Source organism: Vidua chalybeata, chromosome 20, assembly GCF_026979565.1.
Source record: "Vidua chalybeata isolate OUT-0048 chromosome 20, bVidCha1 merged haplotype, whole genome shotgun sequence".
Classification (NCBI taxonomy): domain Eukaryota; kingdom Metazoa; phylum Chordata; class Aves; order Passeriformes; family Viduidae; genus Vidua; species Vidua chalybeata.
In genome coordinates, this window is record NC_071549.1 from 6,231,640 (window position 1) to 6,258,929 (window position 27,290).

Genomic DNA, 27,290 nt, shown 5'->3' on the forward strand with positions numbered 1-27,290 from the left:
GATTAAATGACTAAACACTCATTAGTGGCAAAAAAAAAAAACCCAAACAAATGAACAACCACCACTCCAAAACCTAAACAAAATGAATTCTCAGAGAAATCAGTAAAACCTTTACTGGAATTTCAGTTTTTTAAAGTTAAAATCTCCAAGAGGGAGCATTGGAGGGACCCTCTTGTGCCTGCTGAGGGCAGTGGAGGAGGAGCAGGAGCTGCTGGTGGGGTAAGGGGGTGGTGAAATTTTAGGAATTAAATTGCTTTGGCCATGAAAAATCCCAATTTCCATCTGTGGCAGCCAAATTGCTTGGAAGGGGACCTGGGTTTGTTTTGAATGTTAATTCTTTTCTTCTAAAAATGCTTCTACAGGTACAGTCGTTTCAGTGCCGTGAAAGGGATGAGGTGCAGCAAATTAATAATTAGGAAGGAAATTTTCCACGTGGTGCTCTGGGGATTTTGGCAGCTCTGTCCCCTCTGTGGTCACTTTTCCTCCCACATGGGGAACAGTTTATTTTCCTCCTCCCTGGCCCCTCTGTGACCCTGGGCCGTGCTGAAATCAGATGCCAGAGCTCAGGGCAGATTTCAGGACTCTATTGCAGCAATATTTCTCTGGCTGCTCAGGTTCCCCCTTGCTTTGGGGATATCTTTTCAATTCTTCTCCCTTCTGCAGCTGAGGCCAAAGGCAGGGAATTAATTCAAAGGTGAACACAGGAAGATTTCATCCGCTGCCAGGAGGAAACATGAATGCTTCTACCTGAGATTCTTTCATTTCTCCTTCAAAACACCTCTCATGTGATGGTTCTCATCATTTTATTGCTCCCTTTAATCTGGAGTTTAGTTCATCTGCAATTTTATCTCACGGCATTTCCACCCTGTCTGCTGTCAGAGCCCAATTGAATCAAGCTTAGGATGAGGATGGCTTTCTGTCCTTTTAAAATCACATTTTTCAATTTGGCCTCCTTCCCCAGAGATTGCTGAGGCTCACTGCTCTCCTCTTGCTGCATTTCCTGGGGTCTTACAGTAAGGTTGATTTTTTAAAATTTCTTTTTGGAGGAAGAGATAGAAATCACATTAACTCTGGGATTCCTTTAAATGCCATACTGAAAACAGTATTTCCCTTAGTCTTTGTCACACAGTGAGCAGCACCAGCCTGGATCTGACACTGATAATTAAAATTAATCCAAATTATTCCACCCCAGTCAACAGAAATTGGGAATTCCTGGGATGCCCTTCAAAGCAGGAGGGTTTGGTGAGAAGCAGACTGGTCCCACCTCAGTCTGTGGTTTGAATGAGCTGCCAGAAAATTCCCCCAGACACCTGTCAGGTGAGGAAGAGCCCCTGAATTCCAGGGGGTTTGTGCTTGGGTGTCTCAGGTGCAGTGTGAGAGCTCCCAAACCCAGAAGTGATGGTGGGAACTCATAGAATTCCCACTTAGAGAGGGCTCCAAGGGTAGATCCTCTTTGGAATATCCCATACTGGGTCATACTCATCTAAAGTGGATTTTCCAGTTCAGGATGGGAGTCCTGGGCAAAACCTGGGATCAGGAAGGGATTTTCCATCTTAGGAAAAGGAAATTAATTCTCCTGTGAGTATCTGGGTGAGCTGCAGGATTTGACAACCCAGGTGGGCTGGCAAGAGATTGGGACCTTCCAGCAAAACCAATCAGTCCTTCCTGGAAGTGGGAATGAAAAAAAAAAAAAAAAATCTGTAATATTTATTACAGGTGTGCCAAGAGGTTTGGTGGGTTCCCCCACCTGGGACTGAGGCAAACCTCTCTGTTTTCAGGGATTTGCTGTCAGAATTCCATCAGGTTATTAGGGACGTTCCCTGGCTCCTGCACAATGCACTGAAAACTTTAATTTCTTTTTGATGTGGAAGTGAGGACGTCCTTAAATCTGAATTTTGTGGCAGAGGAGAAGCTGTTGGGTTTCGTGATCCCACGAGCTGAAGTCGTTTCCCTTCAAGGGCTTCTCTAACTCGATATCAGATATCACAAAAAGCATGAGAGGAGTGAATAAAACCCATGAAACCCCCTTAGACAAACAGCCCTTAATCTGCAGTTTGCACACACCTGCACTGGGGGGAAATGCCCCTGGGCTGTGGCTCTCTGGTGATGAGTTTAGCAGAATATTTCAGTGCTCAGGGACAGCCCTGGCTGCCAGCACAGGAGGATTTCCCAGCACTGCATGGCTCGGTTTGGATGTCCTGAGCACATCTGGACAATCCTGTGTGTGCAGGGAGCGTTGGCTCTGTGCCTCAGGAGACCCTTTGTAGGAGGGAATAACGCCCTGGGATGGAGATCCTGAGGGATCTGCACATCTTCCACCAGCAGTGCTGAGCCTGGGGCTCATCCTCCTGCTGCCCTGGATGCTCCTGGTGCCTCTGCATCCCTCAGGGACAGCAAATCCAGCTCCTGCTGGGGGTGTTTGCTCTGCACTGCTAACGAGCTCACACCCCACGCTCCTGCCTTTTTGCCTTTCTTTTCTTTTCTTTTTTTTTTTTTTTTTTTTTTTTTTTTTTTTCCATTTTTTCCCCCCTGGCTTTGTCCTGTGTGCCATAAACAATCAGGAGCAGTGGGTGAACTCCCTGCCTTGCTGGCAGAAGTGTCAGCAGGGCAAAGGTTGGGGTTTGTTTGTTGACTCAGGGCTGTGGTTGCCATGCAGAACTCCCCTCCTTGGCCAGGAGCCTGCCCCTCCTCGGGGAGGGGAGGAGGTTTGTGCCTTCAGGGTGCCCCATTCCACTGGGATCCCGAGGGGATGGGGATGGGGGTGCCCCACAAGGGGTGGATGGGGCTGGAGAGGCTCCTGGTGTGTTCCTGCAGCCTGTGCTGGCAACGCTGCGTGAACAGCCAGTTTTGGAAGTGGTTGAAAATGCACAAAATGCCTTTTTTAAAGTGGTGGAAAGTCAGAGGTGGGCTGGATTTGGTTGCCCACGTGCCTCAGGACCTGAGGGCACTTCTCCCTCCATCCTGGACGGGATGCTCTGTGTTTATGACCGTGTCCCTCTGGGGGAGCGAGGGGAGCAGGGGATCTCAGCCCTGCCTGGGGTTTCCCTTCCTGCTGCTCCTCCGTCCTTGAACATTTTTGTTGGAGAGGTGAACTGACCTTGCTGGCTTCTTGCTGTACCACAGACTTAGAGATGAGAGGAAAGAACAGGCTCTGGGACGAAACCTGGGGACAGGCAGAGGGTTTTAGGGCTGGGAGCACCTTCCCTGTCAGCCCCTGCTGGGGAGGGAGCGGGTGTGTGGCAGCAGGACTGGGGCTGTAGCTGCACAAGGATTTTGGGGCACAGCGCCAGGCTCCAGCTCTGAAATGAACCTCCATCAGTCGGGTTTTTGGACACAGAGCCTCGCAGGGTCCCTTTTTTGCCATCCTGGCTCAGATCCCTGCTGCCAGCAGAGAGGAGCGCTCCTTCCAAAGGGAGGGGCTGCAGCTGCAGCGTGCCCGCAGGGAAATGCTGCTGGAGGGTGCCACCACCCCTTCCACTGCTCCTGTTGGCTTTGGCTGCCTCTCCCGGCCTCCTCGGGGACATTTACTGCCAGCCGAGGCCTCTGCTGAGCACACGCTGTGGTTTCTGCAAACCTGTGATGCCTTGTGCAGGCTGCCCTGGAACAGAGGCTGGATGGAGCTAAAGAATAAAGCAGGGATTGATTCAAAGGATCTCCTCCATGGATCCCCCTTGGGCAGCACCAGAGCCCAGCCAAGTGAACCAAAATGGCCCCAAAATGCACAACTGGTCACAGGGTCTCTCACTTTGATCAGTTCTGCTCCATTTGCACCTTGCAGTTCATTGTGCAATTCCAGCTTTAGGTGATCAAGTCCCATCCTGCTTGTTTTTCTCTCTTCACTTCACCGTTTGTTGGAATGCATGAAACAGAAGCCTGAGTCCCTCAGAGAGAGAAAAGAATGCAGGGTTTGAATTAGAACCTCTAGAGAAGCTGAAATAGATTAAGCCACACAGACATGAAGTAGAAGTGCAAGTTTTAGTTTTAAGTAAATAGAAATATATCTTAAGTGCCTTAAGAGACTGTGTTAGCCAGTAAAAGGCCCTAAAACCTAGTTTAACTTAGCTCCAGACATAACAAAAACACAGCAGAACATTGCTTGGGTTTCTAGATAGAATAGACAGAACTATTTGTGTAAATAGATAAAATGATATATGCAGATTTTAGGTAAGAAAACAGATGGTACCATTTACATAAATAGATAAAATTACATTTTGTGTGAGAACTGACCCTACTTTCGTACATTAGAATTAAGTTCAGATTGCTGTGGAAAGAATGTTTTAGAATCGTGTTTTTAGCTGATTGGATGATTTATGAATTAAAAGCCCCTGTAATGGGGTGCAGATGATGATGATGAAGAAAAAAAGAAAAAAAATAGAAAAAAAAAAAAGGTGGCTGTGCTGCTTTTGCTGCTTCTGCTCAAAACATCAGGACTCTATGCCAGAAAGCTTTTAGCACAGACTTTAATAATTACTCTGAACTGATGTATCCATGAAACAAACAACTTCACTGCAACCAACAACTGCTCCTGTCTCTTTGAAGACCCAAAGCCCACAATGACAAATGTTTATACTTTTTGGGCCTGAAACTTGGAACAGTTGTCCTTGGTCAAGCTGGAAAAGGATTATTTTTTCTGCCTACCCTGTGAAGGGAACTTGCTAACACCTATTATGAAGCTCAGAGCCACACACTAAAGCAGCACAGAATCTGAGAAATATAAAAGCTAAAACCTGAGGTATCACCCTGTTTCCTCATCGGACTTGACCCGCTATGGCTGAAGTATGAAATGGAGTTTTTGGCCCCTGGGCTGTGTTTCTGGGGGCAGACACCGGGCTCTGCTGGTGTTTTGGCTCATGTGCAGCACAGCTCTGCAGAGCAGAGCCAAACCCTGCTGAAGTCACCAGGGCTCTGTGTTGTTCTCGTGGTCTGTGGATCAGAATGAGTCGAGTTTGAGAAACAATTGCAGGGGCCTGCAGCTCTTTGGTGGTGGGGGAGAGCTGCCTTTTGTCCACCACAGTAACGTGGAATTTGTGTGTTCCTGGATGTGCCATTGCATGGGATGCAGAGAGGCAAAAACTTCTCATGTGGGATTCTTTTTTAAAACAGTTGCAAAGTGTTTCTGTGTTGGAAAACATCCCCTCATTGCTTTGGGATTCTTTTTTAAAACAGTTGCAAAGCGTTTCTGTGTTGGAAACCATCCCCTCACATCAGGAGAGGGTCTGAGGCCGCTGCTGGGGCCTCATCACCCCAAAGCTGATCCCTCCCAGGCCCTTCCGGAGCAATCTGTGACCTGCAGCAGGTGAGCAGAGCCTGGCTGGAGGAGTTGCTCCCCAGGAGCTTTATCTGGAAGCTTCAATCCATGGCCTGAGCCCGGCTTGGGGAGTGCCTGAGAGATCAGGAGTGATGGAACATCAGCAGTGAAGGAACATCAGGGGTGATGGAATAGCGGTGGGGAGCGGCTGGAAGGAGCAAGGGAGGGGTGGAAGCGCTGGATGGGGATGGGGAAGGGGGCACAGGTGGTGATTTCCACATGGGCAGCAGGGCTGGAGGTGAGGGAGGGCAGCAGGTGCAGGAGCAGCCAGGCTCGGCGTGGCAGGACGGAGCGCCAGCATCACCCGCAGGGGACAGGCGGGGACACCTCCCCCGCCCTGGGCACATCCCTGAGGGACCGAACGCCATCCGATCCCCTGGGCGATGAGGCTCCGGCGGGAATCCCTCCCCGAGAACCCCGGCGGGGATGCCCCCGGCCGCCTCGGGGGGGCCGCCGCAGCCCGGCCCCGGCGCCTCCCTCCCTGCCCGGCCCCATCGCCGCTGCCCCGCCCGGAGCATCCCCTGCGGGGCGTGCAGAGCCCCCAGCCCGCGGGGAAGGAAGGACGAGCCCCGTCCGGCTGCGGCTTCCTCCGCAAGCCCTGCCTCGGTGCACGGTGCCCGCCCCCGGCCCTCCCCCGGCTCTCCCCGCTCCGAGCGCCCCGAGCCGGCCGGGCCGAGCCGAGCCGAGCCGCGCCGCCTCCGGGGGAGCCCCCTGAGCGCAACAGTTGCCCCCGAGCCGCGGCCACCGCCCCTCGCGCCCGGGGGACCCCCGGGGAAGCCCCTCGGCACCGGGAGGAGGCTGCGCGGAGGAGCCGCCGCCGCTTCGCTGAGGCAGCGCCGCTCGCAGCGCCCGGAGCTGCCCGGAGCTGCCGGGATCCGGCGGTTCTGCCTCTGCCGGCGATGGAGCGGAGCGGAGGGGCCGAGCCGCGGCTCCTCCCGGCCGGGCGCAGCCGCCCCATCCTCCGCCTGCGGGAGCGGAGCCGCCCCGCCGCCGGGCAGCGAGCCCTCTGCTGAGCCCCCCCCGAGCCCATCCCGCATCCCCGACACCCCCCCCGGGCATCCTCGGAACCTCCCGCGCATCCCACCCCTTTGTGCATCCCCCAGACCCCTTTGTGCAGCCCCCACCCCTTTGTGCAGTGCCCCCCTTGTGCCCCCCCAGCCTCGCCACCCCCTTGCATGCGGCGCCCGGGCTGCGGGAGCCGCTGGCCATGGGCACGAAGCAGACCAAGGGCTGCCAGCCGGGCAGCGCCGGGGAGAGCCCCCCGGGCCACCACCGCAAGAAGGTGGCCCCCAGGGAAAGGGGGGATTTCCTGGCTTCCCTCGTGGCGAAGTCCGGCGAGAAGTTCGGCAAGGGCGCTGGCCCCAGCTTGCCCCCGTACCACCGGCGGATCTGCATGATCCAGGACATGCTGCTGCTGGTCAAGCAGGGCAAGCAGGAGGAGGCCACCGAGCTGCTGAAGAACCTGCGGCAGGTGAGGATGGGCGGCTTTCACCGGGGGAAAAGGGCGGGGGGCTGCGCTGGGGAAAAGCTGAAGAGCAACTCGTGCTGCTTTTGGTGGCAAACAGGGGCCACGCTCCGCTTTTGCGGCTCTGACTCGCGTGGCGCAATTTTGGGGAAGTGGCTGAGGAGCTGCAGGGTGGTCAGGGTGTCAGAGAGGGGGAAATGCCCCAGGGAGGTGCTTTGCGTTGTCTGCAGCGAGCAAACGCTGCCGGGTGTATTTTTCCCCCTTTCCCTTCCTTGCTGGCGCTGGTGGCTCTGGGGTTTGCAGCCTACTCAAAAGTGGTTCCCACTCAACTTTCCAAAAGTTTGGTGTTTCAAGCAGCTCCGTAAAAGCGCCGAGGCAATTGGAGCTGGCAGCTTTTGAGAATCAGCTCTTTTCTTGCTGGCTCAGAAATACCCAGAGCTGGCAGCGTTGTTTTTTATCTTTTTGGCGCACAATCGCCTGGTGGAGTTTTGCTGGTGTCGACTGGGGCTGGCAGAAACGAGACGCTCTAGGGGAGTGGGGAATTAATTGTAGGGAGCCCGAGACCTTTTGCCTTGAAAAATCTGTTTGAGCTGGGCATTAGCTGGGAAGCAACAGAACGGAAAGTTGTGTGAGCAAACAGAAAAGCAAATTAGCATTTAATCTTTTCTGCTGATAGGTGCTGATAAAAACACCCGAGTGCTCTGGGCGTTTTCAAGGCTCTGGGGTGCGCAGGGCTTTGAGGAGCAGCGAGTTTTCCATGCAAACCTAAAGCAGATCCATCTTCCAGCTCGGGTTTTCTCCCTCGGCTGTTCGGTGTAACCAGTTCTGCCAGCCGGGGAAAAGTTGTTCAGATCTCTGCTGGGCATGGGGAGCTGCTCTCTTGCCCTATAGTCTGTCCATGGGACTGGTCCAGTCTGGTTTTCTTTTGGGATTTTGTGTTTGGGGTTTGCTGCTAGCGTTTTTTGGGTTTTTTTCTTTTTTTTTTTTTTTTTTTTTTTTTTTTTTTCTTTTTTTCATTCAGCCCACTTCCATCTCTCCCTCTGCCCTGCAGGTTTAGGGTTATCTTTAGAGCAACCCAGCTGAGAAATCTGAACTGTTTCATATCATTTGTGTTTTTTTATAAAAAACTCTCCCCACTTTCCACTTTGGGATAAAATACTTTTCCTGAGATGAGTGAGCTGCCTCTCTGGGAGTTGGGGGTGGAATTCCTTGGGACAGTGACCTCTCCATTTGGGATCTGTGGGACCGTGGCAGCAGATCAGAGCCCAAATGTTGCACCCTCTCAGCCACGCCAAACCTTTATCGTTGTCGCAGCCCATTGGAGCTGGCAGAAGGGCAGGTGCTAATTTTAGAGGGTGTTTATCTCAAACACCTCCCCAAAAAATAAATCTTGGGGCCTGCAAAGTGCCAGGAATCGCTCTCACGTTCTCCCTGGCTCCAGACTGGTTTTTCTCAGCGATGCTCAGGTCTGTCCTCACTCTCTGTGCAGAGTGAGGGGGCTGGGATGTGTCACCGTGGATGCCCTAATGACAAACCTGACCACGGGGGAACCCTCTCATCTCGCTGGAGATTGGGAAGAAAAAGCTAAAAATTAATCTTAAACTGCTGGGGGAAGCAAGGAACCTGTTACAGTCAGGTGCATCTCTGGCAGTGTCTCTGAAGAGCTTGCTCTGATAAATATATATCTTAGAGTGTCAAAACAGAGAACTCTTTGTCCTAGATACTGTAATAGACTCCAAGCAGGTTTTTAATGAGGTGATATTAATCCCTGCCTCCAGGGAGGGAATGTGGGATGCCCCACTGAACAAATCCTGGCTGTTCCGGGGTTTTCCAGCAGCTGGATTTTGGGAGGGGATGTTTTAGGAGGGCACTGGTGGCTCCAAGGGACCACTTGGGTTGTTCCCACTCCAGCAGGAGCCTTGCAGAGCTGAGCTCTTGGAGTGTCTCAGCCTGAAAGTGAGGATTTGGGGAGAAGGATGAGCTTCCCCCTGTGGAAAGGGGTGGATGGATGAGCCTGGTGGGGCAGAGACTTTTCCCTGAGCCATTTTTAGGGTGCCCCCTGCAGAGGGACTGTGCTCCATGTCGGTGCTGCTGTAAAACTGGGCATTTTCCAGCAAAATTGGGGTTTTCCCAGCAAACCCAGTGACCTGGTGCCCAGCTCTCAGCAGAGATTTTTTTTAAATCCCAGGCATTTAGGTCACTGGGAGCCTTTCCACTGACTTCAGCGGGCTTTGAAGCCAGCCCAGCGTGCTGCTGAGGGGTGGGTGACAGCATCCCTGCCCTTGGAGAGGCTCCTCAATTTTTTTTTTTTTTTTGGAGCAGGATGAGTACATTGCAAGAGCACAAAATCTTTGGTTTTTAGGCCAACGTGCCATAACACCCTGCCCTACCCATCCACTGCAAGACAAGGTCTGGGGGGCTTTTTTTGCTCCCACAAAAAGTGTGTTTGATAATCAGGGCAGGGCTGCAATCCTGTATTTTAAACCTGCTGGAGCAGGTCCTGCCCTTCCAGCCCCACCACTGGCACCAATGTCCACTGTGGCCTTTGCATTCCACCCATTAATTTAGAATTTATTTAGAATTTATCCATCCTTCTCCCTCCCCTGAGGTGGGAGTGATGCTGCTTTCCTTACAGGCTCCTGTAAGGATTAATTTGTGTTTCTGGGAATGCCTGGAGGTTGCAAACAGCTATAAAATACTGAGATACAAAGTGATTTTTTGTTTGTTTGTTTAAAAATATAAAAAGCGTGGAGAGCGGACAGACTTTGCTTCCTCAGAGAGGTCAGCAGTGGTCTCTGCTGTGGAGGCAATTTGATCCCACTGCCTGCCCCCAAAATAACACTCCTGTTATTCCTGCTGCCAGCAGCCATTCCAGAGGGCTTGTGCTCCTCTGGCACAGCCAGGCTAATTTAACACTGAGCTCCTGAGACACAGAATACTCATTTCTTTTTCCTTCTTTCTGTTCTGGAGCCCAAACCCCACACTGCAAAACTCAAATCCCCCAAATCCCAACGAGTGCCTGCTGCTCTCCTTGGCTGAGGTGTTTTCCCTCAGGGTGCTGCAGGGAGGGTGCCTTTGGCATAAATGCAGTGGCAAGACACTGAAATCATTAACATTTGACTTAGGCTCGTGTTTGGGGTTGCCAAAGGCTTGCTAGTCACCTGGAGGGAGCTGCTGGCCTTCCATGGAAGTAATTCCTGCGTGGAATAACTTGGAATTTACCTGCCATGATGTGACTTCCCAGGTTTACCTGGCAGCATCTTCTCTGCTTTCCAACAAGGAGCTGCTGCAGGGAGAGGCTAAAAAGTGAATTTATTCAAAGGTGTCCAGCACTTGGGAGATGGGATTCCATTCTCAGACCCTCACTCCATCCAGATGGGAGAATCCCAGCTCCACTATTCCCAGTACCACCAGTTGCAGAGCAAGGATAGGTTTTAATGCTACAGAGCGTGGCACTTTTTATTTTTTACTCTTTTATTTTCTCCCACGTACTCTTTGAGTTTCAGTGGTTAAGGCAGCCAAGCGCTGTCAGTATATTAAATTCTGGGAGTGTCTCTCCTGCTGGGGAGAGGATTTGTAAAACAAAGCATGTTTTCCTCCTCCCTGCTGCCAAAGGATCGCTTTTCCCAGGCGAGATGGGGAAGCGCTTCCCAGCACATTACGTTGCACTCAAGGAATTTGCCATTGGTTATGGCTCGACGTGGAGCTTTTGCTGCTGTTCTGGGGCTGGTGGGAGAGGGGAGGAGGAGGAGGAGGAGGAATCCAGCAGATCTGAGCATCATCTGCACAGGGCAGGTGAGCAGCAGTTCCAGGAATTAAATGGGGAAAGGGGGGAAAGAAAGCAAAGTATGGCAATAAATGCCTGGGTGTGGCCAGAAGGCAAATGCCAAGGTCCAAGGTGTGGCACCACTTGCAAGGTGGATTCTCTGCCGTGCCAGCCTGGGGTGGGCACTGCCAGGGTGTGGAGGGCAGGGGAGAGGGCCCCAGATGGGCAAAAACACCACAAAAAAATCCCATTTGCAGGAAAGGGCTGGGAGCAGACGTGCCCTGTGCCCACCAGACGTGCCCTGTGCCCACCAAATATTGCAGACCCTGTGGCAGCCCCTCCTGGCTGTGGTCCAGCCTGGGATCCCTGGGGTTTATCCCACAAACATCCCCTGCTGTGGGTGCAGCTGTGCCCCAGCCCCAGCCCAGGGGGATTTGCCAGCCAGAGGTTGTGGGGAATGAGACATGACCTGAGCAGCCTGGGAACTGTGTGGCACAGGGATGTTTAATTAATTAATTAGTGATGAGTATCTTCATTGCAAGAGGGGCTTGACTGGTGGGGATAGTAAAACACCAAAAAAAAAAAAAAGTTACAAATACTGCTGGAGGCAGCTCACTTTGTGACTTCCTCCTTGAGACACAAGAGCAGAGAAAAAAATGCAAACATTTGTGGCTGGACTCTGTGCTTACTGCTGGCCCTGTGCACCCCAGCCATGGGGCAGCATTCCCACGGAAGCCACGCCGTGCTCCAGGAATGCTGGAGGAGCTCAGCACGGCTGTGTTTGCCCCACAAGTGAACACCTGGTCCCTCCTCCTGCGTGCTCAGAGCAGCTGGTGCACCCAGAGGTGACCCAGCCTGGGGTCTCTGGGCTCCTCCCAGCCTGTGGCTGCCAGCAGGGGACAGGGATCAGGAATTCTGCAGGTTTGGGGTGGTTCTTGCTCAAGTGGGAGCTGCTGGGGCTGAGGGAGGGCCCTGCCCTGGCTGCAGCAGGGCCCCCAGGGTGGAAGTTGGGTAACCCTGCTCTGAGTGGGGTGGCTTTGGGATGAACCCTCATTTCCTCTGCCTCCAGCTGCTGCTGAAACCCCAGCAGTGCTCCCCGCAATGCTTTTTAACCCTTAGGCTGCTGGAGGCGTTGACAACAAATATCTCTGATATTTGGGGTGTTTCCTGCCCCAAAAAGGGTTTCTGGTGCTCCCAAACCCTGCCCTGCTGTAAGATGCTCCCTCACTTTGCCTGCTTCCCATCCTTCTGCTCCTTTTCCATCCGCTGTGGGATTTGCAGGTGGATGTGCAGGCACAGGATGGGATTTAAGGATTTAATGATCCCCCTGGAAGGTGGCTGCTGCTGCTCCTCCTGGGGGAAATGTGGTTTTGGGGGGAGAGGAAGGCCGGGAGAGGTGGGATGTGATAGAGAGTGGGAGCTGGGCTGGGTTAGGCTGGGCTGGGTTAGGCTGGGCTGGGCTGTGTGCTGTGGGCATGTGGAACAGGATCAGGTCCTGCCTGTGCCCTCACTGCAGACAGAAACCTCCCAGCTGGCAGAAGTTAATGGTTGTTGTTCCACCTCAGCCCCCGTTCAGCACTTTCTCTGTTATATAATAGCAGGAATGTGTCTTTTTCCCCCCCCAGGCTCTGCTGTTTTCACACCTGATGTGAAATGCAGCAGCTCGGGGCTGCAGACAGCCTGGCATATCCCTTTTTTTTTTTTTTTTTTTTTTCCTTTCTTTTCCTTTTTATCTTGCTTCAGCCTGTGAAAGCCCGGAGTGTGAGGATGTCTGCTGTCCCTGGCAGCGTGGGTGTGCAGGCACAGCCCTCCCTGCACATCCCAGCGCTGGCATGGGGCTGTGCTCTGTGCAGGGAGCAGGAACGGGGGTGATGCTCCTGAAATTCAGTGTATTGGAGCCTCAGTGTTTGATGTGTTGGGGGATTTGTGGCTGTGGCCTTCTCTTAGCTAAGGGAGGTGGTTGTACATTAATATTCATTTCATTCTCCTGCAAGCGATGTGGAATTTTTTTTAGTATTCAACATCTTCAGGTCCTGGCCAAATGCCTGATATGATTTAATGCCTGATTCTGTTTCTCTTTCTGTGTGTATGTGTCTCAGCCTCCTTCTCTTTCAAAGTCTGGAGAAAAGATCACTGCATGGTAAATTTAATCTTGCCTGTAAAAGGAAAAGCAAATTGTCCATTCCATTCCTCTCCAGGCCAAAGGTTTTAGCTCCAATTACTCCTGGCTCTGACCTTGCTGCTGGAGAGCAGGAACTGCTTGGAGCTTTCCAGCATTCTCAGATCTTCTCAAGACTCTTTATCTTTCAGACTTGGTGTCTTTCAAAGTCAGAGGCACTTCCTCTGTGCGAGGCTTTGAGCTCTGGAGAGAGCCTGGACACGCAGCAGAGCCGAGGGGAGGGAGCTGCCTTTTCCTCCTGCCTTTGGGTATCTCAGTGGATATCTCATCCCTCAGGGCCTCTTTATATCACAATAATCTTCCCAGAGTCCTGGCTGTCCTGCTTTGCAGGGCAGGACTCAGGGTTGGTATTGGTGGGGGAATTTCTTTACGAGATCTTTCTGCCTTTTCCAGTGGTTCCAAAGTCCTTGTTGGCCCATGGAGGTCTGCTCCTCCCCAGCCCTGGATCCTGCTGCTGGCTGCTGATTTCAGTCCCTGAGTGTCCCCTTTGCCTGTGAGACTGATTTCTGAGTCCAGTTCCAGCTTCCCAGTCCAGCTCCTGCTCCCACTGGTGCTGCCCATTCCCAGAAGCTCCCAGGGGCTGCATTTGGAGGAGGTTTCAGCGAGGCCCTGCCCAGCACAATGTTGGTTACAGTTCTAACAGCAGTGGTGTGGAAACGAAGGCTGGTTAATTAAAGGAGAGGCCGACCAGCAGGTGTGTGGAAATGAAGGTTGGTTAATTAAAGGAGAGGCTGACCAGACAGCCTGGGGCAGGAGCAGGGTGTTTTGGAGGATGGGGATTTGTGTGCTGGGTTTTTCAGCTCCTTGCTTTCTGTTTAGGCACAGAAAGTGAGGAAATGGGTGTTAGGGACAGGGCCTTGCAGCTCTGTGGGAGCTGCAGCTCTGTTTTCTACCCTCCAGCATGCAAAGCACACTGAGGTGAGCGAGCTCTGTCCCTTCCTCCCACTCCAAGGACGAGCTTGGAAAACACGAGACTAAAACCTCTTTGAACAGTTCCTGTGCCTTCACCTCCCTTTGTGCAGAGATTCCCTGGGTTTGCCTGGTGGAAGAGCACAGGGCTTTGAGCCAGGAGCCCCAGTCCCATGGCTGGGAAATTCCCAGAGCTTCCTCTTCCCCTGTCCCAGGGGATGAGCCCACTCTGGGGCTGGGAGCAGATAATTCCTGCCTTGTTCTGCAGGGCTGTTCCTTCTCCCCCACCCTCCCCAAGGCCAGGATCTTGGCACAGCAGTGAAATCCCAGCAGGGGAAAGCAAAAGGCTGCTGAGGAAGGAGAGCAGACTGCGGTGGGAAATGGTTGTTTTGGCTGGGGATGTGCTGAGGGTTTTTCCTGGGACACCTCTGTCCTGTTCCCACCCTGCCTGCAGAGCTGCTGGAGGAGCACAGAGCTCCTGGAGGGGGCAGCTTTGGGATTTGGGGCATCCCCACCCCCAGTGGGAAGTGGAATACGGGGGGGGGGGTTTGGACCTCAGTCAAAGAACCCCAATTCCCTGCACAAGGATGAACTGAAGCTGCTGCAGCCTCTGCCCCAGGTTTGGTTGGTGTTGAACAAACCCCAGCTCCTGGTTCAGCCTGAGCTCCCCAAAATCAGAGCAGAGAAGCCCAAATCTCTGCAGAAACAGGACCCAAACCTCACCAAACAGCCCCAAAGCCTTGGTTCATCCCAGAACCCCTCCATTTATTTCCATTTGGATACAGTTCTCCCCTCTCCAGAAAGCATTTGGGGGAAATCTTGCTCCCAGATGTCTCTGTGGACTTCCTGGGCTTGCAGAGAAACAATTTGGGATGAGATTGTGAATGATCTACACTCATTATTTACATCAAATCATGCAGGATTGGGTTAAATCTTGATTTAAGCAGCCCTTTTTTTGTGTGTGGTTAGGATTTTTTTGGGGGGTTCTATAAGAAAGAGGATGTTTTCCTGTTTGGTTGTAAAAAGCTGCTTCTGCTTGGTGTAATTGGATACTTCCTTTTCTGAGGAGGGAGCCTGGTGTATCTGGGGACATTTATTTAGGCAGCTGTGTGGCTGGGTGAGGAATTTTGTGTGGTTTTATTCTGGTGGGAAATGGTGAATTTGGGGGTTTACAGGATTGATTTATTGATTGATCCTTTTGTATTTCTGCCTCGAGTTACAGGGAAATGAAAGCAAGTTTAAAGAGCAGAAAAGTGGGTTTTAATGTTTTTTGATCAGTTAATACACTCAAAATATGCTGGATAAGAAAGCAGACAAAGTAAATGTCTCAAAACAGATTTTGCATTTAAAACTGGTTGATTAATTAAGTGGAGTATTAAATTGTGCATCATGAATTACACTTCTGGTCACCATAATTACAGATCTTGGTCTCTCAGGTTGAAGTTTTAGTTGCAGATTGGAAAATGTGCATTTCTCCTTTGTCCTCCTGAGTTTTTTCATTGACTTGCTGAAATTCAGTGTTAAACTGGAATAAGTGTATTAAAATCCTTGAAATTGGATCAGACCCTTAAGATCACAGAGCCAAACATTTGAATTAACTGAAATTAAGATGTTTTCTTTGTCCTTGTGAGAGAACCAAACTCTCCCCAAAGCCATGTTTGCACTTCACTCTTTTCTGGTTGTTTTTATCACTGACTTCCCTAAAATCATTGGCAGCCATGTCCTGCCTACCTGGGCTAACAGGTAATTTAAATTTAAAAATTTTAAAAATTCTTCAATTTTAAAATTAAAGCCTGACCAGAGGTTGGCATCAAATTGCTGGTTTGAAATCTGGGTGGTTTGAAGTAAACATATTTAATGCTTAAAGCTATTTTATAGAGCAGCATTAATTGAATTTTAATATCACTGAATTGAATCCTTGGGCAGCTCAGTCATTAATTCTTCCTTAACAAGTTTGGGCATTTTCTGGTGACTTTGATGAGCCCAAATCCTTTACTTTTGGGCTTTCTGGAGAGACTGAGCCAGCTGGGAGGATCCCACCTCCAGTTTGGAGGCACGTGCCAAGGTGGATCCTCAAAGGAGCATCCAAATTCCCTGGTGCCAGACAGGGAGGGAAGTTGCTGTGAAAGCCTCCAAGAAAGATTTTACCTTCCAACCTTCTTCAAATATCAAATACCAAACCCCAGCCCTCCTCTACCTGATGGTGCAAAATCTGATGCTGCAAATAAAACCACACAAGCATGGCATAAAACGTGGGAAAGGCTTCACATCTTCCCTTCATCCCCAAAACTGACTTTGCTGTGTTGATAGAAGCCAGGGCGAGGTTCCCAGCTCCCAGTGGTGCAGAGCACAGCACTGATTGAGTCTCAGGATGGGAAATGGGAGGCTTTTCAGCCACCCTGCAAAAAACGAGGGTAATTTGCCCGTGCTGATGGTCTCATCCGTTCCCTTCCCCGTTTTTCTGTGGGTGTTTGAAGAGGAAAGCCTCCTCTGAGCAGCTCCAAGATGGATGTTTTATTGTGTGTGTGCCACTCCCAGGCTCTCAGGCTGTTTAATGGGATCACAAGGTGCCTGTCCAGCCCAGCTGGGCTGTGTGTGCTGGCTCTGGAGGGGAATTCAGAGCATTCAGCAGGACCCTGCTGACTGCAGCTGTGGAGCTCTCCTGCTGAGTTTGGGGCTCTGCTTTTCATCCTCTCTGTGGATTAGAGGTGGAACCCTTCACCAGCTACCCCAAAAACACAGAGTGTCACCAGCGTGGGTGATTCAAAGAGGCTGCCAGGGCTTCAGGCTGGCAGAGGGGAGGTTTGGATGGGATGTTGGGAAGGAATTGTTCCCTGTGAGGGTGGGCAGGCCCTGGCACAGGGTGCCCAGAGAAGCTGTGGCTGTTCCATCCCTGGAAGTGCCCAAGGCCAGGCTGGAGCTCCCTGGTGTGTGGAAAGTCTCCCTGCCCACGGCAGAGGAGTGGGAATGGGATGAGCTTTTTTCCAACCCAAACTAGTCATTGCACAGATTTGTGGATTTGGGAAGTGGAAATGTATCTCAAGTGGATGTGCACAACATCTCCTCTCCCACATCTCCTTTCTCAGTATAAAAATCCAGTCCTTTCCGTGGCATTCTTCTCTCTTGCCTTGCTGCTTTAGAACAAAGGTGGCAGCAGCCCCAAGAGCTGCCAGGACTCCAGGTTTTCCTGGATTTTAGGATGTGTGCATCCCTGTAAAGGCCCTGGGTGCCTCGTAAACAACAGGGGCCGTGGGTGTGCGACATCCAGCACGTCCCTGCTCCCACGTGGGGACAGCTGCTGGAGCTGTACCACTTCCAAGCAGGAATTCCTGGCATTTCTTGGCAGGGGAAAATGTCCCAAAGCTGACTTTCCAGTCCATGGCAGTGGTCATTCAGTGGAAAGGCTGAACTGTAAAACAGGAGCAGCTTTGGTGCTTCTCCTGAGCTCTCCATGCACAGCTTGGTTTTCCCTCTGGTTTCCTCCCTGCCCCGTTGGTGGCCAGAGGAGGAGGATGGAGAATCTGGCATGGTGCAGGTGACAGGGTCAGCCTTGCACCAGTGCAAGTTTTGGCTGTGATAAACTTCTCCATCCTTTTTTAGATGTAAAGCAGCTCTCGGATGAGATAAACTCCCTGAAACGTGGTGAGGAATCTCTCTGCTTGGGGTGCTTTCATGTCTTGCCCATCAGCTGCTGTTCTCCACCAACACAAAGAAAATAAATCCTTTCCTGAAAGAAAATAAATCAGCTAAACTCTTTTCCTGAAAGATCTTTTTTTTAAAAAAAGACCTTTTAGCGTTGCTGCATTGCATAAATCAACTTTATTTTCCGCAAGGACTCGTGTTTGCTTGTGTGTCCTCCCTTTGGAAGAGGGCAAAAATACAGGAGCCTGGAATATTCCCAAAGGCAGGAATACAGTGCCATTCCCACAGGCTGAGATCATTCCATTGATTGCAGGAGGATGGGAATGACATTGTGCAAAATCCTGGTGGGACCCAGCGCTGACCAAGCTCCCCCAGATGTTCCAGCTCTGACCCATCCCAGAGCCAGCAGGATGCTGGCTGTGCCACCAGAGAAATGCTGGAATCCCCATCCCTGCAGGGGTTTATAGGATGTGGGGACATGGTTTAGTGGTGGGTTAGTGGTCAGACTTGAGCTTTTCCACCCTAAATAATTCCAGGATTCTTTACCAGGAAAAAGCTTCTCTACTCCTCATTTTTCAGAGGGAATGGAGCAGAAGGGCTGAGCATCCCTCTGGCAAAGGGGAAGGGAAGCAGAGAATTCCCAAGAACAGGAATGAAGTGCACAGAAGTGGCAGGGCCACGAGTGGGGCTCGGAGCAGCTGCTCCTTATCTCTTCCTGAGCAGGCACATCAGGGAAGATAAAGTAAAAAGGGAAAAGATAACACAGATTGAGTCGGCCTGGCTCTCAGAGGGAGGTTTTTCCAACCTATTTACTTGTCACTGGTGATTTTAGACGAGCCTGTGGGTCTTCAGAGAAAACCAAGGTTTTTTTCTTCCTGTTTCATGCCTTGCAAAATGGAATCTTTCTTCCAGCCATGAATTTCTGTCATTTCTTGGCACGGGAAGAAGGTCCCAAGGCGGGTTTGGTGTCACTGTGTGCTAAAAGCCACCCCATGGCTCACCCACATCTCGTGTGTGTGAGGCTGGAGGTGTCTGATTCACCACCCACCAGTGCCTCCTCCACTTTAGAACCAGCTCAAAGTCTGTATTAGTCATGTTTTAATGATATTGAAATCAGCTGCTCGTGGCCGTTTGAGGAATTCCAGCCCGGGGTTGTGGATGTCTCGGTGGGACCGGAGCAGGGAAGGGGAGGCTCAGCACAATGAGCTCATCCTGGCTTTCCTCTTGCTCAGCTCATCATCCTGCATCAGGTTTCAGGGATTATTCAGCCCCGTGGTTGTATCTGGGAAACGAGATTAAGGACTTGGTGCTGTGTCCTGAAAGTTTCTGGGGCTCTTCTTCCTCTGCTGTTAACTTCAGGAGGAGCTGCTGGTGTAAAAAATATCTGGTTGTTTTGGAGTTGGAAAATCAATGTTCTGGGCTTGCAGTGCTGGAACTGGGAGCAGGAGCTGCAAGCCACAGACTTTGTTCTGGCACCTGTGGGAATATCCTGTGGCCACAGCGTTCCATGGGATCCAGCTGAGTGTTCCCAGGAAGGCTCAGCCATCCCTGGGGAAGCAGGAGGGATTAGCAGGGTGCTCTGTTACCCATGGCATTCCAGGCTTCTCCCTGGGGACACTCCCTGGGCTGGTGTCACATTGTGGGGAATGAAGGGAATATCCCAGGGATGCTTTGCTGATATTCCTGCTCTGGACCTGCTCCCTGCCTTGTTCCTGGGTGTCTTTTGGTCCTCACCCCAACAGGGCTGGGTAGAAGCCCCAGATGGAAGGAAACTCCTGATCCTGCCCTGGGCTCTGCACAGCAGCTGTGACTCAGCAGTGGGAGCAGCAGCTTTGCCATGGATCCTCTCCTGCAAAGGGAGCTCCAGGCGTGGTTTCCATCACCCAGCTGGTGGCTCCTGCTCCTCCCTGGGGCCACAGATCCATCACAGGCTCCATTTCCCTGGCAGAAGCTCCCTGGGCCAAGGTGTGTTTTGTGTCTCCTGGCACCTCCACTGGGAAATGGAATATCAACAGCAGCAATTTAATGGCCCTGGCTGTCAAACAAAGCAGAAATATTCGGATTTTAGTGGAGGAGGGAGGTGGTTGGCACCTTTTATTGCTGAAAACAGGGTGTGTAGTGCCTGTCCCAGCAGGAGGGGTGTTCCTGCTTCTCCTTGCCTGCTGTGGGGGCCCTGTGGGTTTGGGGGTGCAGTGAGCAGCCCTTTCCCTCACAGGGGACCCAGACCCCACAGACAGGGCACAGCAGAAAAGCTGTTTATTACCTGTGTCTGTTCAGCACCCCCAGTGAAACCTGGGGAGGATTTCTCTTCTCAGCCAAGCACAGAGGCTCTCAGGCCATCTTGGGGTTAATCTGTCACATCTCTGGGGCTCAGCAGCCACCACCCTCTGGCCTTTCTGGAGCCTGGTGTGTGGTGAAATAAAGAGAATTTTAGTGGCACTTACTGGAAATGTTTGCTGGCTCTGGAGGGCAGAGCACTCTCCATCAGCCCAGCCTGCGTCCCCTGGGATCTCATTCCCTGATTTTGTGCAAAATGCTTCTTCCACTGCTCACTTGAGCTGCATCTCACTCTGGGCAGTTCCCTGGGAAGGGAACTGGGTGGAGGGAAGAAATTTTGCTTAACAAAAACCTGCATGAAGCACTCTGCTAATCCAACCCCTCTGGCTCCGTTGGGATTTAAACATGTGCTTGTAGTTAATCAGGTATTTAAGTGGTTTTCTGACTTGGCAAGCCTGAGAGGAGATATCCCAGAGGAGAAGGAGGGCAGAGCCGTGGCCTCCCAGCTGAAAGGCTTTGGAAATGGGGATGCTGAGGGCAGCAGTGCCAGTTTGGGGTGTGGATTTAACTTTCTGTGACTCAGTTTCTCCTTTTGTTCAGGGGGACACTCTCTGCAGGGAGCTGTGGAGCATCAAAGGTGCCCCAAAAGGCAGTGGTTTGGTGAAACAGGATGAGTTGGGGTCGGTGTTTGTCAGGAAATGCACCTGAGCTGGCAGTGGAGGGCACAGGAAAGGTCCTGCCAGGGGCTGCTGAATTCCAGAACTGGAGAAGAGACGCCCAGGGTGAGACCAGAGGGGTTGGGAAAGGATTTTAAGGGAAATCATCCCCCCTCACTCTTTGAAAAGCTGCTTGGGGAACTCCCAGCTCTGTGTGGGGCTGCTCAGGAGAGGTTTCATGGAGTGTGAGGAAGATTTTTTCCCTTGGCTCATGGATTTCACCCCTGAGCAGGGAGGTTTTCCCCACCTCAATCTGATTTTCTTGCTGGGTATTTCTGCTGGGATTGCTCTGGAATTTGTCTCCACAGAGCCACCCAGCATCACAGCACTGATGTTATTATGCAAAGTGTAGATTATTTAACCACACAATTTTTTAATTTATTTATTGATTTGACGTTGCTTTGAATCCCATTACAGGAATCTGCTTTATTAATGGACTTTGTCCATGCTCGAGATTAACTGGGGATGCTGGATTTGCAAATGAAAGAATTGCAATTCATGCTGTCCATATTAATTACTTGGGTGATGCTGGCTTCCTTGGGGAAACCTTTATTTTTATTCCACTCCTGTTGCTTAATCCAGAAAATGGGTTTGGTGCTGTGGGATTGGGTTGGTTTTTCTCCTATGCTGGAATTCCCTTTTAACAGTTGGGAAGGTAGTAAGTGGTTTCATGGAATAGGCTGTTCCTGAGGATAAATTTTAATGCAAAAAAGGGTCAGGGAGCTTTTATTTAAATGTTTCATTCAACCCTACTTCCTCCTCTTTTGCTTTGTGCTAAAATCTCTCTCCATCTTGTTCCTTCTAGATCTTTACCTTACAAAATCTCCTAATTCCTGCAGTGACACTCAGCCAGATTCTTGTGCTGAGTATTTCCACTCTCTTTGCTGGTAAAAAAACAGGGCTATGCCTGGATTTTGGTATGTGCAGGTACTGCTATTGATCCAAACCCATTTTTTCCCTGTGCCCCTCCCAGCCAGACTCCTACAATGGTATAAATGCCCCCCCCCCAAAAAAAAAAAAAAAAAAAGGTTTGGCATGATTTTATGGGAGTCAGCTGCAATTTGTTCACTTAAATTATCTTTTTGTCATGCTTGCATTATTCCACAGCAGCCAGTTTGGAGAGTTAATTGAATATTTGTGTCTCTCAAAGATGCCTTCAATTACTTCCATTGAATAACTCTGGGAGAGAGCTGTGTTGAGGAATCACTGATGCTTATTTTCTGTATCAGAAATATCTGAGGCTTTATTCCAGCACCTATTAAAGGATGCCAAAACATTCCTAGAGTCTCCCACCCCGAAATTCCATCCTTTTGAAGCAGAGTTTAGCACCCATTGAGCATTAACAATGCATCCCTCCATGGCTAATGCAATAATAATCAGCTCGGGCTTGGAAGTGGGAGCAGCTTTCAGACAGCAGCTCTTGGGTTGCAGCCTCTCATTGTGTGTGCAGGAGTGGATTGATTTCTGCTGGGTCCAGGAGGCTTCCAGGTGAGGCAGGAACATCATTATTGATGCTGCAGGTTCTGGGGGATGCTGTGGGAGTGTTTCCCAGGGCTGGGCATCAAAACAACACCCCTGGATAGCTGTGGGCAATCCTCACCTCGGGATTTTTGGCTGCATTGATCAATCCCCCAAAATCATCAACTTTCTTTCTCCATTGTTGGATTACAACAGCTCTGCTGGCTGAGGAGGGCAAGGGGGGCATCAACAGCAACATTTTTGGAGTGGATAAAAAAGCAAATGTGTTGTTTCAGTGAGATTTGCAGTTCTTTCTGTTTCTGCCTGCTCCTGGGAACAGCAGGTCAGGATGGGCTCAGAGAGGGCTTTTAACCTGTTGTACATCTGGAGAGACACCCTGGCCTCCTCCTGAAGCCCCTCATGGTGACAGCTGCTGGGCCAAGACAATAAATCCTGATTCCTTCCTAAGCAGAGCCTGGTTCACAATTAATGGCAGAGCTCATGCAGGGTTGTGTTAATTGTGAAGGGAGGGTAATTTGGGGAAGGTGCCTGGATTAGAGGAGTGAGAGGTGAGGACTCCCAGTGTCTCTGTTAGACCAGGGCCAGGTCAGGCTGAGCTTTCCACCATCCCATCAGCCAAAGCTCAGCTCCAGCAGGATCCAGGGTCCTGTCCCAGGCAGAATCCCTGGCAGCAGCTGGGGACCATCTGGCCCAGCTGCAGAGCATCTGTTCTGCCATGCAGGGATTTCCACAGCCAAATCCTGCTCCTTCCCTTGCTGGGATCTGTTCCTTCTTCTCTCCCAGTTCCCCTGAACTCAGAGGACCTTCATCAGCTGTGACACCCGTGCCCCTTCCCCATGATTTAACGGGAGTGGTGACACCAGGGTCAGCTGGGGAAGGACAGAGGGTGGCAGGAAGGACAGGCAGCACCAGCCTTGGTGCCTGTTTGATTCATCACTGAGGCTGGGCCATCTGGGTGAGGGGTTTTGGACTCTTTTCCCAGCAGGGATGTTTGCAGGGATGTGCAGAGTTGGGGTGTCTGGCTCATGGAATGCTGTACATGGGGGTGAGGAGCAGACTGCACCAAGTGCTTGTGCAGTGTTGATCCAACAACTCCCATCAGCTGGAGGGGGTGTGGGGAGCCTGGTCTGTGATTCCAAGCAGGGAATTGTGTGATTGGAATGCTGCTCTTGTCCCAGGAGCCGTTCACTTGCTGCAAGCCCAGGCAGCTTTGAGAGCATCCCTTCTCTGTGAGGGCAAGTGATTCCTCCCCCTCTGACAGTGCCATCCTCTACTTGTGAATCTCTTCCCCTTTCCTGCAAAGATCCCAGTTCTGCTTTTCTCTTTTGTTCCTGTAAATACTTATTTCAGAGTTGTCTGTGGATTTACTGCTTGTGAGGGCAGGGTAGGAGAGCTGCACACACAAATGAAAATCTTTAGTGGCCATCAGGCATCTCCTGTCACCTCCCAAGGACAAGAGTTGTCTGAGCCTCAGGTTACCTCTAAAAAAAACATGAGGTACTGAAGCAAATCATAAAAATCTAACTAATATGGATGGGTGATCAGCTGCAGAACAGATGAGGCTGATTTTGGCTGGGAGAGGGGGCAGGAAAACCACGCAGAGCTCCGTGCTCGCTGTGCTGGGAAACAAAGGTGAGAGCAGCACGAGGGGGATTTTCCTGCTCCACTTGCCTCAACACTGAATGTCTAGGATCAGCTAATTAGAGGGGCTTTTCTTGGCAGGTAAATGAGAGAGACAAGCTCATCCAGGGACTGAGTCAGCCCAGCTGTCTCCGAGCAGGATGAATCACCATCCTCATATGAATTGACAGCACACTGAGCTTAGGTGGCAGCTCTGGCTCCTTCCCTGACAGGAGATAATAGGCAGCCTGTCCTCCAAGTCCGTTTTCCAGCAGAGATCTAGTAGGCTTTTGCAAGTGAAAATAAGTATATTTTTTGCAGTTGGAAGCTGGCAGCACAACGTGGTTGAGGCTGGGGCTGATCCTGGGCATCAGCGCCGTGCTGGGGCAGGAGTTCCTCTGCAGCGCTGAGGGCTACTGCTCACAGGGCAAAAAGGGTGAGAAATTTATGAAGTTCTGCTCCTGACCTGTTGTTTGGATACTCCAGGCAGCATCTGGGATGCTCCAGGAAGCTCTTTGGGCAGACACATGAGGGTGGAAATAGCAGATTTGATTAAATCGGTTATATTTTCATTTACTGCTTCACTGCAGAGCTGTGGAGGGGAGGCCCAGCAGCCAGACTGGGGTTAACAGGGTGGGTGTTGTGCAGGGTTGATGCATGAACCTTTTCCTTTGGGTTTTAGCCAGGAATGTGTGGGGCTCTGGGTGGAGCTGGCTCCCAGGAGCTGAGGGGGTGGGAGAGTGACCCCTCAGTTGTGCTTTGCTCAAATCCTCCTTAGATCTGCAGCTTTTTCTGCCTCTTCCCTTTGCAGGAGGAAAACTTTGTGGTGTCACTCTCCTTGGGAGGGTTCTAAAGAGTCTCTTGTGCCTCTGGGCTGAGGCTGCTGGCAGGCTGGGCTGTCACCCATCCGTCTGGGAGCAGCAGGAATAAGTGACAGGTCCCACCAGGAGCCATCTGGTGCAGGCTCTGCATGGCCAGCAGGATCCTGGCTTGGGGCTGGAGCCCCAGCTGGAGCCCCAGCCCCAGGCTTGGATAGAAAATCAGGATTTGGGCAACTCCTGCTGCTTTAGGAGGGATGAGTGGATGAGATTTGGTGAGCTCAAGGCAGAGTTGGGTTAAAGGCAGCAGTGGATCGGAATTGTTGGAGTTGTTCAAAGCAAATCCAGGAGTCACCTTACCCAAACAGAGCTTCCAAGCTTTTCCTGGGATCCCAGTGGCTCTTTAAATCAGCAGAGCTGAGGCCATCCTCATTAAACATCCACAAGCACTCTCCTGAAGAAATCTTAACTGTGATCTGGCCAAATTCCAGTCGGAGTCATTGCCTTTGCCTAGCAGTATGAAATAAAAGAGCATTTTCCTGCAAATCTCCCATTTTCAGTTGTTTATTATCTGGCTGGCAGCATCACATCTCTGCCCATTAATCCATCTCTCCAAGTTCCTCCAATTCCAGCCTCCTGGAGGGGGTTCAAGCTGCCACCATTTATTATTTGAGTCAGTCTGCCAAGGAAATATTTGCTCCTTCCCTGAAGCATCGACTCCCTTCTCTCACTGCACCCTCCGTGCTTGAATGAGCCATTTGTGGCTCCCAAAGTGATATTAACTCTGTGAAACAGAAAATACCCCACCTATTTAAATGCTGATTTTACTCCAGGCTGGTGGGTTGGACATGAAATCTGCAGCAGCAGTTGCTGGTTTGTGTGGAGGTTCCCAGGGTGGCTTTTGGGACGCCCCATCCAGGTGTGCTGAGCTCCCAAATGCTGCCTGCCCTCCTCAGAAGTGCCAATTTGATCATCTCTGTGTGGCTGAGGGCTGGTTTGTCCCAAAATATGTTGTGACATCATTACCTTTGGGATGCTTTACTCTTCTCTCAATCAGAAATTGATTCCTGCCTTAAAAATCTTTTTTTCTGGGGAAGAGTAAGTTGGATTTTCCTCCCAGGACATGGGTTGAGCAGCAGGATGTGTCCAACATCCAGAGAAACGTGGGGCTGAGTCGCATCCCAGCCCTCCCTCTGAGCTGACCTCCCTCCCCACACTAATCCCACCTGCTGGAATCATTTTTCCCAGATAACTTGGAGCAGATGATGGATGGAACACTGAATTAATCCTTCCTTCCTTCGTGCCTGACTCTTGTTTACAACACCAACCTCCCTGCTTGGAAATTCAGGATGCTGCCCTGAATTTAGTGGAGATAAAGGAGTTTTGGAAGAGGTGCTGGCCAAACCAGCAGCTCTTGGGATATTTGTGAGCAGCTGTGATGAGTTTTTTTTGCACAGGAACCTCATTTGGGCAGCAATAACCCCGTGTTAGTGAAAACAACAACAGCAGAAGCTGCTTTCTCAATGACTCCTCGCAGGGACCTGCTGCATTTTCCCCTAATTACGATTCAATTTGCCGTGATAAATAGTTTAATAAGCAAAAATGGGCTTGGCTGTGGTTGGTTATGGCTCTGTGTGGCTTGGGGGATGCTGACACTCGTGGAAACACAACTTGGAGCTTCCAAAGGCTGGGAGCTGCAGTTCTGGACAGCAGAAAGGAAAAAGAAGTTGTTTTACATGAGGGAAAGAAAAGTTGGAGGTGCAGCTCCCAGATGTTTTGCTTGGGTGATGTTGGCCTGCAGAGTGATGGGTGAGCTCTGAGTTTTGGGGGGAAAGAGCTGTTTTTTGTGTTTTTTTGCTGCAAACAATACGTTGGGCACAGCATCCCTGTGCCTCTCACTGGGCTTGGGGTTTTGTTTTCAAATATAATTGGGTTTTTTTTTTATACCTTTCATGGCTGTGGCTGGGGAATTTCTATTGCTGGCTGCTGGAGGAACACGTTGCATTTTTTCTGCGGGATTTTTGGATATAAATTTCAAATTCACCCCTCAAAGTGGGGTAGGTGGTTGGATTTTTTGTGGGTTTTCTTTTAAAAAAAATCTCATAGCTTTACACTGCTAGATTTGCAGAACACTTCTCCTGTAGAGGCTCAGCTGGTTGGTGGAAGGAAGTTTTCCTTCCAGTGGATGAGGATGGATCAATGCTTGACTCTCAGCTTCCTAAGGCTGGAAACAAATGGGATAAACTGCAGAGAAGTCACTGGTGATTTCTGTTTGAAAATTCCCCTTTTTCCTGTCACTACCTGCAGAAATGTTCCCATTTTCCTGTCACACGTGGACAAAGCACCCCAGCAGAGTTCAGGGGTTTGGATCCACTCCTGAAGACCCCTCAAATCTGTCTGGAGAAAGCCATGCCTGGCTCATAAATCCCATCACTTTAAACCCTTATTTATTTGAAATCTGCACTTGCCATCCAGGTAAAATCCCCTGGGAAAAAGGAACGTGCTGAAAAAAAGTGACTGGAGCCAGATGCTGGGCGTTTTCTGCAAAGCCAGTGATGGGTGATTTGCTGCTGACAGCATGAACTGGTGTTAAGTTATTAAATTGCAGATGAGCTCATCACTTGGCCTTGAACAAGTTTCAGCCTTCAGAGGCTTTAAAATATTGTGTGTGGTGGAAAAGAGACAATGCTGGTGTGGCAGAGAGGTTTGGGGAGCAGCTGAGAAAGACATCTGTGCATAAAAAAATGTGAGTACCAGGAGGGAGGAGGGAACGCTCCGTGTGGAAAATGTAAAGTTCTCCCAGGAGAGAGGAGGAGAAATTCTCTGATTTATGAGCTGGACATTTTAATTTTAGCTGAGGAGAAAATGGTGAAGAGTTTTGAGATGCTTGAAGGGGCAAGATGCTGAGCCTGGTTTGATCCTGAGAGGTCCCAGAGAGTTGTCCCAAGTCCCCAGATTGGCTCTCTGGTAGTGCCTGGCATTTGCCTTAGATCATGGACCAAATCCAGCTTTTATCTGATGTTTGCTTAATCCTAATGCTGAGCTTTACCAAACTGGGAAGGTGACATCCACGCTGCTGTTTGGTCCTTCTCTCCCTGGAAGAGTGGGAGT

At 50.8% G+C, this 27,290-nt stretch overlaps 1 protein-coding gene across 1 annotated transcript in view; it reads left to right on the forward strand.

Annotated features, from left to right (window-relative positions):
- Nucleotides 1–6,460: 6,460 nt before the first annotated feature.
- LRRC75A (leucine rich repeat containing 75A) overlaps nucleotides 6,461–27,290 on the forward strand; it is a 60,613-nt gene continuing 39,783 nt past the window's right edge. The window contains exon 1 of the mRNA XM_053961654.1: nucleotides 6,461–6,779. Within this exon, the coding sequence (XP_053817629.1) occupies nucleotides 6,516–6,779 (264 nt within the window). The 5' untranslated portion in view covers nucleotides 6,461–6,515. The remainder of the gene's footprint in view (nucleotides 6,780–27,290) is intronic.